Genomic DNA, 17,185 nt, shown 5'->3' on the forward strand with positions numbered 1-17,185 from the left:
ATAATAAAACCATAATCACCCACCTGGCTCTACTGCTTCTTCCTCTGAATCTCTGATGCAGTGAATGTTTACAGTCTTACTGCAAAAAAGCTCCAGCAAAGGCTGTAACGGGATGTAGCAAGGAAAAGACATTAAAACACAAGGGAAGTAAACACAGGTTCTGTAATTATACTTTATTGAAACTAATGCTTTGCCTGCTCCTGAAGACTCCTTTAGCTAAATTTGTTTGTTCCAGGCTTTTTTTTCCTGTACCAATTAATAAACACAAGAAGCATGTATATTTTTCTTACTATTTTATTGAAAAGGTACATTTAAAAAAATACACAGACATTTTACTATTATGGATTGCAGATAGAGATGCTCTAAAAGTTAATTCTATTTTTTTTTTTCCTTTCTTCCATCCGTTGTCCCCATTATGACATGACGACTTCAGTCTGAGTACTGCATATTGATATCACCTTTATAAAAGGGTTGGGGAGGTAAGAAGATAGGTGGGGCGTTACTGCAATATATTCAGTAAACAGAGAATATGGTCAATTATAAATATTTTATGTACTGTACATTATTGCATTAGGGAGCCACAACATTATGCAGCATAGTTACAAAGGAAACTAGTTAGAAATGAAGAAGAAAAAAAAGGATATTTACGTACAAATACATGGATCCATTGTCATCTTGAACAATGCATGTGAGCTGTGGTAATGTGCAACTGAGAAGCTTTTTTTTCTCTTTAAACATTGCTTAGCAACACCAGTGAGGAAACAACAAAAATAAGTTAAATGAAAGTAGCAAACAAGTAGCAATCTTAACTATGTTATATGGCTTTCTATTTTCAATTCCTCTAAATAAAGTGTGACACAAAAGAAATAACTAAAAGCTTCAGCGCTGCATTGCTTTCAAATATTTGCACAGAAACGAAAAATATCAAAATCAGACATGTGATACATCTTTAGTACTACACAAGATACACACCAGTACTGGGGCCTAAGACGGTACACAGTCCCTGTCAGCAAGAGCACACTGAAGAAAAAAAAAAAGGACGCAATTCATTTTTGAGGTGTTATCCACAATCAAGCATTTGGTTCATCTACCTTTTTTTCCACATTAGATTATACCCCATTGGTTTCCAGAGATGTATTTACATAAGTGTGAGCGAGGAAGACCCTAGTTTTCAAGTCTGTCAGGAAAATATTTTATGTTCCTTGATTCCAAGGTGCATCATACACATTGCAAAAAAAAAAAAAAAAAAATTAACAGATGCATGAATCTTTAATGGTATAGATTTTATGAGCAATTAAGTCTTTAGCAAATCACTCTCTATTTGGATTAAAAAAAGAGAGACAGAGGGAGACTGAGAAAGAGAGTTGTCTAGACTCCAAAATGCAGTACCGTCAATGATGAATTTTACAGTGTGGTTGGTTGAGGTGTCACGCTGGATGGCATTTCAAAAATGAAAGACATTTTAAAATCTCTACCCCTTTCCTGTTGTGTTTTTTTTTTTTTTAACCCTTTCTACTGACCATAGTTATCTCTTTTTTACATCAATAAATTAGTATGGTGCAAAAAGTACGGAGGCAGGTGTTGCCCGTATGGGACCATGGCCTGGCCTGAGGAGAGCTGGTGGTATTGCAGGCGCCTGGAACAAGGAGGCAGAGGGACGGGGAGGAAGGGACAGAGCTGACGATACAGCTGCAGCCGCAGCAAGAGGAGATGAAAGGAAAGCAGGTGCCAGCGGCTTAATCATGTCCTTCTGGAATGCAAGTTTTGCCTGGAATAAAACACACAGAAAAGCAATGTAAATACCATTCTCCCCACACCCACTTTCACATGAGGGGAAAAAATGAACCCTGATGAAGGGCATGCCGTGGTTTCTCACAGAAGGCTCCTGTCAGCTGCTTAGAAATTTTACCCACATTGTCTTCTTACTCCCAAGGCAATTAAAGCAACCAAATCGTATATTTAAAAGATACATAAATCTCTTGAGTGTAGGGGCAGTCACACTGACGTTTAGAAGGAAGCATAATTTGCAAGTGAACAACATTAAATTATATAAATCATAACTGTGCAGGAAATATTAAAAAACATGATTAAGAGTTCAATGTCAAAAGTCAAATTTTCCACTTGCAAAAATGAATTGTAGAAAAGTAGAATGGTCAAGATGGGAAACTATTATTAGTCCAGTCAGCTTGTTACTTGCTAATGAAGAGCTGCTCTTTTCAAAATAGAAATACTTTCTAAGATCAATACCATAAAGTATTCTTTCTGAAAGAATTATTACTCAGTTCATGATCTACAATGGTTGCTGGTGCTTGTGGTGAAAAAGCTAACCAGAAATACATACACTACGGACTCACTGAAAATGGTTTGCACCACAATCACACATTTGTGGGGGGAAAGATACTCACGCCCTTCCTTTATTAGTGGAGGTCTCTCCTTAGGCAATAGATTATAAAATGATGTATCACACAAATGAAGAAGATTAGTGTGAGCAGAACCTATTGAATGGGAAGACTTAGAGAAAGCCTGCAGCATTTTCATTTGCCTCTGTACAATTACAAAGACATATTAATATTTCAGCTTTTAAAGGCTTTTCACATGCTTACTGTTGCGCACACACATTTGCATCTCTCTCTTTCCAACCTATAAATTGTTTTTGTGCCATAGGTGGCATGCACTTTTCCCTAATGAATAAAATACAGGCTGAGTCATAAGCAAATAAACATACAGTCTGTGCTGTGCTAGAGCCAGCCTGAACTCCAGCTGCAGCTGACTGGCAGAACCAGCTTGGGGAATTCCTGGAAATGCAGGTGGGTGTGAAAGGGGAATGGCTGGGGGCACAAAGGCAGGAGAGGTGTTTTGATAGCCAGTGACAGACATAGCCTGAGCAAGCAGATAGGCAATCAATTCTCCTAACCACCTGATAACTCTTTTGCACCAACATAATTCCCAGGTTGGACTCGATGATCTTACAGGTCTTTTCCAACCGTACTGATTCTGTGATACTGATTCTGTGATAATACATCCACACAGTACTCTGTTTTGCTGTATGCGGAGAATGAGCATTAGTATTTTTATATCTTAACAACTTATGTCCTTTTCCCTGACTGCATCTGTCATAACTGAGAGTTATCTCGGGTGCCCAGAAAGACAGAGTATATACATTGCAGCCTTCAAGAAGTGCACTAGCCCAGCAGAGCTGATACCTTTCCACGGGGCACGCAGTTCATTCCCCATTCCACTGATTATTCCCTTCTTCCTAGCAGTAAATAACGCTCGCAGTGCTGTCTGCGTGCCTTTGACTGGGCAGACAGAATACATAACTATCTTCCAATCTGACCCCCGCGCAGATTCGGCCTGCAGGGCGAGAAACGTCTGCGCAAGTGTCAGGTCTGTCATGTCCCTGTCTCTGTGCGGTGGGAGTCCCCAGGGTCACAAATTCACATAGACAGTGATGAGAAATAAAAATACTTACTGCTAAAATACTTGGGCTGCGCTGCAGTTTGTTGTAAGGACTATATTTAGGTTTCATAGGCTTTCCTGCAACTCTGTCCTTATGCCTTCGGCTGGAAATGTGCTGAAATAAATATCCTCACATTTAATTATAGCTGTTTAAACATTTCTCAGTTTTGAGTTTGAAATTGATTTATCAGCAGGTATGCCTAAGCCCCTGTTTGTAAAATAAAGTAGGTTCTTTAGAGAGAGCAAAGATGAGTTTTGCTAAATTAAACATAACAATTCGGAGCACATCAGGCAGAGAATCAGAAACTAATCAAATACAGCAAAGTCTGTGATCTGAGACAGGCTCTGCAAATTATTGATATTTTGGTTAGTATTTCCTTTTTCCACTTGAGGAGCTTTGAACCAGGCAGAGCTGCAATCACTAGGTCATGGGGATATTCAGAAGTAGGAGGTAAATTTCAGTCTCCCTGATGCTGTTCAGCTGTATAAATAATTCAGTATTAGCTGAAGGAAGAAGCAATACCCAGGGATATGTCCACACCATGCAATTTAATACTGTCTTAGAGATAACTGAAATAACACACAGCACAGCACCATCCTGTTAGAGATTCCCGTTTGGGCATCAGAAACAACGTATTTGTATTGGCACAGCTCTGAACCCAGGGCTAATTGGCTTGGACAGAGCAGAGCTGCATGTTCATACAGCTACGCTGTTAATGATAACGTTGCTCTACAGAATTCAGACATATCTACAGTACTACCCTCCTGTTGATTGTCCTAAACCAATAGATTCAAGTCACATTCTCCTTCTCACATAGTATTAGAAAGTATCCCAGCAGATTGAAACAGCACCAAAAGAGGAATTCAGGGAATCTCAACCCAGAATTTCTTCCATTTGGGAGAACAAAGTTCAAATCTCTCTCTTGAGCCACAGCAAACTTTTAAACTAGATCTGCTATGTTATTCATTGATACTGACACCTTGTCCACCTCTGCTTTACGACTTACAAGCCCATTTTTTCCCAGCTCAAACTATTAGGTGAACTTGATCTACGGTGAACTATTTAGAAACAGTTGCGGGATGACAGAAAAGAAATACTAAATTCACTTTTTACCAAAACATCTTCACACAGACCTACATCCCACCTACAATATGGCAATGGAACTAAAAACAACAAAGGAGCCCCAGATAGATGCAAGCTACCTGTTTAAGTTGAATTTCTGAATTAACATGGACATCACAGATTTCACAATGAAACGTTTTGTTCTGCAGTCCTGAGCCTTTACTGCCATTCTGCACCTTCAGCCGGGATCCAGGTCTAGGGTAAGACTTGATGGGACCAGCACCATTCCGAGCCTCAACCATGGTCTTGTGCTTGGAGCCTAATGGGCAAGGAGGCACAGGTGAGTTAATGATCAGCAACATACAACCATGTCCATCAGCCCTAGGGACTTTTTGTAACACATTTATCTTCAAGACAGAATGGTTAAAGTCACCACAGACTGGGATTAATGATGACTCTGGTTTTGGTCAGCGTAGTTCCCACTTCCTTGATCTAAAAGGAAGCCAGACAATGGAAGAAGGGTTTGTACAAAAAGGGAACAACAAGCGTGCTGGACCACTGCCTCTCTTTTTGGGGGCAGTGTGTGGCTGTATGGCCCAGGTGTTTGTTACTTATTCTTCTGCCAAAATCCATATAGCTGGTGAATCATGAAAAAGAGCATTAGCCAAGAGTGGGAAAGGAACCACAGCAATCACTCAAAACATGCCTAGGAACAGTAATACTTCAGTAAGTATCTTCTGATTTGGAAGAAATGGCTGCTTTGGCCATTTCAGGAATGGATTACAGCTGTAAAACTAGCTTCAATGGTTTGTTAACAAGCTTTACATCACCAGCACATCACAGAGCAGTCAGAGCACCTTAGGGATTGCTGCTTGTGGTCTTTTAAAGGAAGCATTATCTAATCTGCAATAATCAAAAGATTCTAGGGCATCTAGGAAGTCTAAGGACCCCACCCTAAAATTATCAAAAATTACTAAAAGTTGTACCAGCAAAAAACCAGACACCAGAGACAGTGAGATGAAATATTGAAAGGGATAGAGAGCTGACATTTTAGAAACCTTAGTGTTATAGAAACCATTATGATCATACTATCATCCTCACTATGGAGGTATGATGGAATCTGACTAGGTAACATGAACTGTAGGGATTTTTTCAACTAAGAGCTTACAGAGTACAGGAAGAACAGTTCAAAAAAAAATTAGAGAGCGCTTTAATAAAATATCAAACACCACACATGAAATTGTTATTAACAGAAATGTTTTTGTAACTTGCCATTGTAAGTTTTAACTGAAAGACTCTTCAATGAAGTGTGGCTACCATGGTGTCAGAAAACCAGCTTGTTACACTGAATTTCAAAAATACACACAACTGACTTGCACTGTATGCATGCTCACCTGTATTGTGGGCTTCTAGTTGTGACAGAGAATTCACAGCCACTTTGCATAATGAACAGTAAAGTAGTTTTTTGGCTTTCTCCTCTTCTGACTCAGAGACTGTGTTAGGACCTCCATTTGCGCTCTTGGAGGATGAGGCAGGTGTTACAGGTGCCACTGCTGCCACTCCAGGTTTGGGAAGAAAAGGACCCAGTTCTGTACTCGACTGCTGACTTGCACTATTGGGTTTTGCTTTCCCTTTATCTTCTAAAAGAAGAAAAATACGTACATCATAATGTGCTGCACACAAAAAAATCATACAGTAATAGTCCTGTGGTTTTACTGAACCTAACACAACAGGGGCCTAATTCATCTCATTTTATGCAGGACCGCAGCATCCTTGAAATCTTGTTAAAATCCTACCATGACATGTGTAATTTGACAAAAGGGGTGATTTTCCTGTTTTTAAGGTTACCAGTGAATACCAATGACTTCAACAAATTCATGCCAGCTGTTTTTGCTATCATGCTGCAGGTTTGGCCTGCAGAACACCCCAGAACACCCAAAGGCAGACAGGATTAAGGACTGGAGAGCACTCAGAAACATGCGAGCCTTTGCACTGGGGATTACAAAAATATTTCTGAAAAGCAATGTATTTGCCTTTGGAATGGCTCAAGTTTCTCAAAGTCACTGGGAGGATGCTGAAAGGCTCCAGCACCATCTTGATATGATATCCCTCATTTCAGTTACAGGAGTTGATTACAATACTACACTACACACATGAACACAGATGCTAATATTTTTAGGTTTTTCCAAGAACAATTCCCCATATATCTGGAGATCAGATGGCTCCAACGTGCATTCAGTGCATTGCTGTATCACTTCACGAGTCAATCATCTGTGCTTCTATGAAACAGGTAGGCAGGTATTGCTTCATTTTACAGATGGCGATCACAAGGCGAGAGATTAAATGTCCCAACTGTGCCTAAAGAGGAACTTTGTGCCAGAGTCAGTATTCAAATGCTCCTTGCCTACGTGTTGTCTACAAGAGCTCATTGCATTTTAAGCTATTCAACCGTGGTCCTTGTGACCACAGGTCATACTAGTTGCCGGTAGTAAAACAAGCTCACCTATAAGTAACATGGGATGGGAGGGGGACAGTACAGTGGTTCTGGTATGAGCAGCCCTGGCAAAATGGACATCAGAAATGACTGCGTAAGTGACCTGTTGTCACTCTGAACAACAGAAATCAAATTTTATCATCTAGGCAACCACAACATCTAAAAAACAGCAACCTCTTAAAAACTACTTATATCCCATTTGAAGCCTATGGCATAGTTTTAAATAGTGTTGAACTGACCTGAAAAACTAGGTTCTATTTTGAGCATTTGGTTATTTTTAAATATGGGCCCTTGCACTTCATGTTTACAGCTATCAGACTCTGTCTCAACACCACTCTGTGTATCAGGCCAACGCTGTGCTACCAACAGTTCTGAAATCAGGATTGTAGCCCCTACAACAAACATTTGAGAGCGTGTATGAACTATGAGCAGGCATCTTGAAACTAAAACCCACAGTTGTTGGCATATTTCCCAGAAGTGCATTGCAGTACATCAATTTTAGATTGTTAAAAACCAGGAGAAAGAAAATTCCAATAAAAGAATTATTATTTTTAAAATAGTGATAAAAATACTTTGAAATTACACAATATGAACTGTATTAAACATTGAAAATGATCAAGTACAAAGACTACTATTAGGATCAAATTAATGATAAAACCAGATTCTGAAGGTATTTTGATTGATAAAGTATGACAAAAGAAAGTGATGTTAAACCATAGTTCATAGACTACTCAATTTTAATGTCACTATAGTAATAAGTCACATCTGCAAAAATCTAGAACACATTGTATGACTTGTGAGTCTTCATAAAATACACATTTTTAATAAAACACATTTGCTAACATTCTAAATTAAAGAGTTTTCAATATGGAAAGTTCTCAGAGGTGCTAACATCTACAAAGGAAACACACTGAACTGCTGCCATTTTTGAATTCACATGACAGGAAAATAGACTTCTTGTTGTTGTTCTATGCAATATTATGCCACATTGCAAAAGGCATTACACCAGGATGTATGTGAACCTGAGTGCAATAAAAGAAGGTTCCTCAGCATTTTGCATTTCAGGCCTTAAGAGACTAATATACCTGCAGAACTGCAAGCTGTATGTTAATATATAGAGACTACACTTCCAGTTTGGGGGTTTTTTATGTTGTTTTCCATGTATATATTTTTTAATGTAAGCATAAAGATTTGGTGCTTTTGAAACACTTCCTGGAGACAGAAATCATCTCCTCCTGTGAGAGAGAGCGAGCGCAGGAGGGGGCCAGCAGGAACGCCAGCTGATGCGCACTGGGGTGGACCCCCGGCCTGAGAGACCATTTTGTGCAGCAAGTGCACCGTTCACATTCCTGCCTGCAGCCCCTGACCTCGCTGTTCAAACCGTCTGCAACAAGAGAGAGCAGATTTTTATTTCTTTGTTTTGCTATCAAGCGTCTGTGGAGTGAGATCCTGAGCAACAGAGGAAGATCCATTTTACACAGGCCACCAATTACCATCACAGAGTGATGGTTTTCCATCGCTGAATTTAACAGATGATTGAAAAATGACAGATTTCATTTCCCACTTCTCACTTAGCCAGCCACCAGCTGATGTAGTACATCAATTTTTAAAATATTCCCTAGATTTACAGTGTTTTCACTATTCATATTACAAAGCAATTCTAGAGTATATAGTGTGTAAAAAGCTAACAAGAAAACTTCTAGAAAACTAGAGGGAAGTTACCGTCATCCAGCTGGGCTCAATCCTGCCAGTATCGCAACTTTTGGAAAGAACCTTAGTTCACATAGTATTTCCATCATTTGGAAAGCTTCCTGACACAAATAAGCTCTTCATCCATGGGGATGTATAAGGAGAGACATACGCCCCTCTATGAATTAATGTTTCCTTCCACCATTCTAAATGCTTAATGCAGAACATCTTCAAAGATCATAATTGTAAGGTTATTATACAGTTTAACTCCCACAGAAAGTACACAGAGCTAAGTGCGTATTTGTCACTTCAGTGGGGCCAGAATTGGGTTTTCCTGGCTTCTAAAATCAGAAAATTGCATTTCTCCAAATGGGCTTTCGATAACAGCTTATCCGCAGAATTCAGAACACCATTACTTACAGTTTTATGTTTGAGACAGAAGTGCCAAGTATTCAACTGTGCAAAGCACAGGAAATGCAAATTGCATGTATATACAATGCACAAAGAAGATTACTCTTTTATTTGTACTTACAGCAGAAAGCTAACCAATAGTATCTCCATGCAGAAATCAGAAATGTAACTGTTAATGCCTGCACACATATACGTACTTCCAAACTGTGATCGCTGTATAAAAATACATGTGAATGGTTAGATGCAGCTGTACGATTATAGTCCTCTTACTATTTCTGAAGGCAAGTGTTATTAAGAATAGACTCAAATTTGCTCCAATTTCCACCTGGGCCAAGCCCACGGAGCCCAACAGAGCCGGGCAGAGGCCAAACAAATGCTTGAGTGAGTCCATCCTGCCCAGGACCAGGGACACACTGGCCTCTGCTGCACAGCCTAGCAGAGCACAGCTGGAAGCAGGAGACCATGGCGGTATCAACCTCCTCCCAGAAAACTGTAGCTGTGATTCAACCTGAGTCAGGGTCAAGTTGAAATGCTCACATCATAACTCATGTGCAAGAGGTTCATTTAAAATCTAACCCGTACTGTTGCACTGTATCCAACTATGTTCTTTTTCCACATAGAAAGGCCATATTTCATCTGTGTTAAATTCCTGTCTTTAAATTAAGTCTCCCTTTTCCTCAAGACTCCAGAGAAGTAAATCAATGGTTCATTTCAAGTTCTTACTGAAGCCTGAATTTATTTTGAAATAGAGCCCAAGGAAAAAAATAAAGCAAGCTGATTAAGTATTGCTTTAGGCTCAGTAATATCAATGCTCTTGTCTCCTACTTACATTGTTTCAATTCTGCTTTGAAGTTGTTTTCACGTATTTCTGGTTGTTTGCCTTATGTTTGTGTCAGCACCATGTTAAAATTCAAGACTTATTTATCTAATTAATACTGCCTTATTTTAGCTGTACGTACCAAAGTCAGGACACAGTGCAGGATAACAAACGACAGGTTCAAATCTAACAGGTTCTAGCTTCCAGTGCAAGACCATTGACTTTTGCAGGTCATGCGACTCTCACTACAGTTGCTATGGCATAACCTATAGGACCTATCCATTAACACTGAAATCCTAGTCCAGCTAAATGAATGGGTTTTGCCCTAGCTCAAAAAGGGGCAATAATGTTACCATAAAACTTCTTCCCTGTGACACTCAACCTGCATCTCTTTTCAGTTGTTTTCTTTCCTGGTGAACAACTGAATGTGAACGCTCTGCCCTGGCTTATAGTCCAGTGATCAATGCAGTCCATGAAAGCGAAAATAATGTATTTTTTTAATCCCCCTAACCATTCCATTAAGCAGTTTGGTTTATAAGGTACCATTCAGAGAGTTTACTTGGTTTACTTTGCGATTTGTGTGAAGTGTTTACAATTTTATAAAATATGTATATTTGCACATTATAAATTTATATTTTTAAATGATTTCTTACCATACTAAAATGTGCCTAGAGGTATTGCTTTCTACAGCTAGCAAGTAACTTTTTTTCCTTTTGAGTGAGAGTGATGATTTTGGTGCATGTTAGGCAGAAGTTCTAATTTGGACTTCATGATGAAAATATACATGCTATTTTCAATAGAAAAGTAACTTAGAAATCAGATCCTTAATTTGAAATTGAGATTCTCAATAAAAATAAAAACAAGGAGAATTCTAAAACTCATGTATAAATCTAGAAATTCAATGATAAAGATTTTCTGTATTAGTAATACTAAATGCTAATTACATCCCGCAACACGCCTATCTACAGGGTTTTTATCACTGAAGATACACAAAACATAGCTTTGCAATAAACTTCTGTTTTGCAACAGCTTGTTCAAATCGCAATTTAAATTGAAAGATTATCCAAGGTAAAGATGATACATTTGATACACTCGCAGGAGCCCTTTCCAACACGTATGCTAAAAGCTTTTAGATACGGAGTTCTGCTGTGATCCTGATAACCCTTACAAAACTGCCGCATACATTTTGTCTGTATGTAATAAGTAAATAAACCTGCTCTTATTGTGATAGTAACAGAAGAAATAGTATTTTGATTACTGAAAATATATATATATATTGTGTGTGTGGACGTGATGAAAAGCATAGCTTTACACCTGCCTGTCTCTCTCCTCTGCCACAAGCTGGGACCATTACCCACGACTTGTGCCAAAGGCTGGGCACACAGACAGACAAGGATCCCAGGACAGAGAACAGCCTCCCAGAATGACGCCAGCTCTGATGGAGGCGGCTCCCCACAGGGAGGAGACCATGCCATGCTTATAACTACTCACTGCCAGGCTTCAGCTGCTCACCTTTCCTTCACTGCATCCCCCAGCAGCAGGCACTGAACAGTAGCCATACACAAAGTACTTAAAACAGAAGGGCAGCACAGACATTGCAAAGTGGCCACCGCTGCTCTAGGCAACCCTACACCAAAGCTTTTTTGAGGGATTTGCTCATTTCCCATCCTAGAAATGGAGATTTGTTTTTATAATTCTTCCACCTGATCGCACAACAGAACATATTGCCAGGTTAGAAAAGAGCATAATGGAAAAAATATTTTCAGCAGTATAGATGTTCATTATTCTCCTTCATAAAGGTAAGAAAATAGTAAATACTTGTGCTCCTTTTCTTCTTGAAAAACCTGAAGGAAAGAGCCATGCATTTTCCAGCCTAAACCAGCTACATTATGAGAAACACAGCGACAAAATAATTTACTTTACAACTCGATCACTGCATGGTTATCAAGATACAACAGATGAGCAGAACTGATGCATGGTTAGGTGCAAATCCTGTGGTATGATCAGCCTTGTTTACAGTGGTATGTTACAATACCACATCGCTACTGAAAGAATGACTTTTTAAAACATGGGCAGCTTGATGACCCTGAACACCTTCAATTAATCTCTGATTATGCCACTTCCTATGGTAACTAAAACCAAAAGTGATTTCTGAAAGGAAGCGTTTATGTTTTATTTATAGGTTACTAGAAACGTGGTGCAGAGAGTCACATAAGAGGTGCCCTGAGTTCACATAAGTTGTGTTACAGGGAACTGGTATTAGTTTGAAGTGTTGATTTTGGAGAGTAATTGAGACTTTGAGATAAAGCACGCATATCTCCCAAACCAGCAGAGCTGTACTGAACAAAAGAGATTTTCAGGTTCTCCCTGTAATTTCAATAGCTTCAAATATGCCTATGAATATTGGGCTGCATTAAACAACCTTTAAGCATACAGCGATTACAGAACAGGAAGAGGAAATCGATCAGATTGTCAGAATATTGTATAAACGCTCTTTCCCTGATCAACTGTGTAGCAAAGGTAAAATCAGTTGCATTAATTACAGCTGTATACAATCCAAGAAATTTTGCTGAAAAGCTTATTGCTGTAGCTAAATTGCCACCAATAAACACAAGGTAAAAATGTGTTTACTGAAAAATAAAATTCTCAGTTAAAATTTTATATGGTAGATGCTTGGCACATCTGACATAAAAAGTGACACTTATTTCTCACTACATTTTTTCCTCCTACACTTCTTTATAAAATATGCCCATTGACAATGCTGAAGAGAGGTGAGTTAGCTGATATTACTAAAATCTGTCATTTGACCTTGCAGTTCTAAGCTTTCTGCACACAGAACATTAAGGCGCTCCCCAGACCAAGCGATTTTCAGTTTAAGATCAGAGATCACAGCTGCAGACAGACAGGTACGAAATCACAAAAGAGACAGAACAACCAGTTACCAACACAGGCACCAGTGTGGCAGCCAAACTTCTCATAAGCTTTTTTCTGTTTTTCAGTCCATCACAAAGAAAGAGAAATTTTCAGAGGTGAGAGTAACAGAAGTGAGTTTGGCAGCTGTTTGCAGATCTTCACAAATAGGACCAGGAAAAGCAGGAAGCTGTTTGGCAACCTGGTTTCAATGGCTGATGGGTGGTAGGTGCAAGTCAGCATCTTGAAAAAGGCATACAAAGGTATGGAGAGTTTTGAAAGTGAATGACATGGAGAATTTGGAGAGAGAAAAATCAGTAGCTTTAGCTGCACCACAGAAATATTGTAACAAAAATTGCAGCTTTTAAAACAAAACCGTGAAAGTGGGGAGATCACAGTCAAAGAGGTTACAAGCCTGGCTGAAGGTAATTAAGGGAGATATTAAGAAACCATGACAAAATAAAATCAAGGTGGGGAAAAATTATTTAGCCACACTGTACTTGAAGGACTGCCTAAACAAACCCTAGGATCTATCCTGGGACACAGGTCTGGGGCAGAGAGAGAGGACTCACAAGTTATCCTATTGGAAACTACTACAGTTGCTGTACATCTCTTTGCCCTGAAAAAAAAAAAAAGATACGGAGGAAGAAGAGGATCAATGACCGAATTAATAGAGGGACAAGAAGGGCCTCCTTCAATATATTAGCAGAAAAGCTACTGAATAGAAAGGCAGACAATAGCTCCAGTAAGAAAAGCAAGTTTCAAAACATCGTTCTTCACAGAAAGTCTTATCTTCTGCTGGCTCACACTGCTATAAAGGAATAAAGCACGCACTTACACAATTAATTATCCTTTTTATGAAGAAAAAGATGAACACTATGAGTAATATATGCCATAAAGGCAATAGGAGGAAAGCAATTAAGTCACTAGTGGTCACAACCTTTACAGCATTTTTAAGCAGTCTGTCCTGCATCTCAGCATCACTCAAAAAAAACCAACAAAGAGCATTAGATTATTTCTTGACACTCATTAAGACAGAGTTAGCTAACTTTGATAAGGGATTTCAAAATCTTTTTTGTTTTATCTCCACATTTGCTGAATAATGAGACTCTAATGACTGTCAGACAAAATACCTACTTTCTCACCAGTTGTGCAGTCTACTGAGAAATGAGGCTGAAAAACCCTTAGGGCTCTGTTCTAGAAAACTTCCACTGCAAACCTACATGCAAATCAGAAAGCACAGAGTATTAACCCTTTGATTACCATCAGTTTTTGTGAAATGTTCTTCCTTGTACTTCAGGCCTCTCTGAAAAATGGCTAGGTTTTATATAATGAAAGGTTGCTACATAAAATAAATCTGTTTGACACACTCTAAAGAAAACCAATTTTGTTTCTATACAAAGATGAGAAACAAATGGAAGCTATAAATATAAAGCTTTTCATCTCAAACACAAATGTGCACTGAAATAAGCTACAACATATTTTCTCGAGATACTGAAGCTACATCAGGAAATGTCTGGATGGCTCTGCAATATTGAGTGAGCTCTGTAGCTAGACTGATTATTTGATTAACTGCATCACTACTTTTCAACGGGCTGAGCTGAAGTATCTTTTTTATTTCAGAAGTATTGCTTGTTAGGCTATGGTACAACAGTGATGTTGATACTTAATTTCTTAGATATTTTATTTCTGATTTGGCACACCAAAGACTCCAGGGAATTTTCTTACAAAGGAACCTGTCGTTTTTTCAGAGTACAAAAATATTTGCAACTGATCAGATTAAAGATGTAATGTTACAAAGGTTTGGTTTTTAAATTTCACATAGGTTTAATTTTTATGAAAGCAGACTGATGAGAATTAGAAAATATTCAGAAGTACACACAGTTCTGCAACTGTAAATTCTTGCCCGGCAAAATCTATTTCTGTACCTATTTGTACACCTTCCTGAACAGAGAGTGCTTGCTGCTCCAATTACTGGGGTGTCTGAGATGATCCCACTATATCACCTATGGTTTTTAGTCAATTCATTGCATAGTTGGGGATTCCTGGGGAATTGTTTTTGGCTGGTTGGCTGGTGTTGTAGATCTGTTTTACTGATCAAGATCAAGAAAAATCTGGGTGCACACACCGGGGGGGAAAAAGTAAAAAAAAAAAAAATATGCTGGCACATACATAAAAAGCATATATCAAAGTAACAGTGCAAAAGTTGTTACATATCGACAAAGGGCATTCACATTTCAAAAATCTCTTATTTAATTTTTTAACACAATGCAATTTCTCTGGGCGAAAGAAGAAGGATTGATTTTGCATCATTAGCCAAAATACAGGAGTGTATGTACTATGTCTGGAGCAAACAAACTTCTAACGCTCACTTGAAGGAACTTGTGTTGTGTCTCCATTTCACGTGCTTGTCTTCAATTCTGCTTTTTTACAGAATGCAAGTTATATCAGACTTCTCCTTTCCTAATTTGAAAAGAGATTAATACAATTTTTCCCCCCCCCTTTTACAATTTTTAGTCTGAATAGGGTGAACAGGTAACTATGGTAAATGCAGTGCGTTAGTTCTGGAGGAAACCAGCTTGTCTAGAAACACAAATACAGAGCAGTTTCCTAGTGTACATTGCCGATATCTAATTTCTCAGTGACACATAGCATCCCTGTTATAGTGGGCTGGGAAAACTTTCACTAGAATTTTGTTCATAAAACTCAGCAAGATCAGTAGCGCTACACTGCCAGCAGTTGAAAACGAGGCGGATCTAACCAGGGGACACGTAACAACACACAGCTAGCAAGGGTGGACGTTAACTTAATGAATATCCATAAAGTGAGACTATCCAACAGCTTAGTTTTCCTGGGTCCTGTTGCTGTATATCTAGGCAAATTTACTTTAAACCTACCTTAACTTTTCATCTTTTCTGAGCTATGCTAGTCTGTATTGGCTGGAATGGAAAAATTTAAGAGTTGGAAAATTATAATCTAGTTTGGGCAAAGCCGGAAATATAGTATAAGATCTGGTATTACAAAATGTGTCTCTCATTCAGGTGAAAGTATATGTTTTTGCTGGTTAAACTTATCTTTTTCTGACACCAGACATCTATTCTTTTGTAAATATTTTATACTCCCATTACAGACTGTCACATTTATTTTAGAGGTCCTGGAATGCAAACCTTCTATAGTACTGCATTGTCTTTTTAACATTTTAATAATGTAGGAATGCTTAGAAAAATAACATTCAAAGATCACAACAAATATACTGTATTCTGCCCAGACATCCTTCACTTCTGCTTAAAATGTCTTGGTTCATCTCCTCAACTATAAAAATAACATTGCCTCCTCCACCTATGAATCTGAAATATATTACTAGAAACACATTTTACTTGCCATTTGTGCAAAAAAAAAAATTTAAAATTCTAACTGCTAAAGTGCTTTGGAATTCAATATAAAATTTCTGGGTGTCTAAATAAATGAATCAAGAAGAACTGACAATCTGCATGCAAGTACATTCTTGTGGGCCTGTGTCTGAACTACTTACTCAGCACTTGCCCAGGCAGAACTGCCATTGAAGTCAACTGTGAAACACTTATCTTCATTTCAGTTAAATGACATCTATAATTGTGCATTCTCACTGATTTCTGCGGCAGGTTTGCCTGAGGACTGTGAGTATTTAGTCATATCCTCAAGATTTGACCAATAAATTGCATTTCAAATATAACTTATCTAACAGACACCAAAATATTTTCACTCCCCTTGAAAACAAGTAATAACGTAATAATATGTAACCTATTGTTGGTATATATAATTTTTATGCTATAGGAAATGTAGCATATTTCTCATACCAAGTCAATAACACAGCAGCTGTAGAATTAAGGCTGGAAGGATGATAAAGGAAGATTTTTCAAAAGACCTATTTAAATGTCTGATGTGCCAGCCATGGATATATTTGCTTTTGGTTCTGATTCAGGATCTCTGAACAATTCCGTATCAAAACCAACTCACCAACTTCTTGGTCTCACAACTGCCTCCCATCCCCTAGCAACATGCATTTTTCCTTGTGTTTTAAATGCTGTTTGCATTTATGTTACAAATACAACGATAAGTATGAGTAAAAATAACATTTACCAAAAAACCCCAAATGAAGCCACATTATTGATTGTGTGGAAGTTGCCACTAGACCAGCTTGTACTCTCAGAGATCTCTTCCTTTACTTAAATAGTTGTTGAGAAAAACAGAAAAAAGCCACCAGCAAGACTGTTTTCTGCAATAAGTACACATTTTCAGAAAAAAAGGTTAAAAAATAGAACGTTTGTCTCATTTAGGGGCAAACCCAAAGCATCCTGAAGCA

The 17,185-nt window shown here is 38.4% G+C and overlaps 1 protein-coding gene across 2 annotated transcripts in view; it reads right to left on the bottom strand.

Annotated features, from left to right (window-relative positions):
* Window positions 1–1,549: 1,549 nt before the first annotated feature.
* ZNF385B (zinc finger protein 385B) overlaps window positions 1,550–17,185 on the bottom strand; it is a 137,175-nt gene continuing 121,539 nt past the window's right edge. For both annotated transcript variants that reach the window (XM_059820605.1, XM_059820606.1), the window contains 4 exons: window positions 5,917–6,162; window positions 4,663–4,841; window positions 3,473–3,574; window positions 1,550–1,768 (listed from right to left, as the gene is read on the bottom strand). In XM_059820605.1, coding sequence (XP_059676588.1) covers window positions 1,550–1,768; window positions 3,473–3,574; window positions 4,663–4,841; window positions 5,917–6,162 — 746 coding nt within the window. The remainder of the gene's footprint in view (window positions 1,769–3,472; window positions 3,575–4,662; window positions 4,842–5,916; window positions 6,163–17,185) is intronic.

Source organism: Gavia stellata, chromosome 8, assembly GCF_030936135.1.
Source record: "Gavia stellata isolate bGavSte3 chromosome 8, bGavSte3.hap2, whole genome shotgun sequence".
NCBI lineage: Eukaryota > Metazoa > Chordata > Aves > Gaviiformes > Gaviidae > Gavia > Gavia stellata.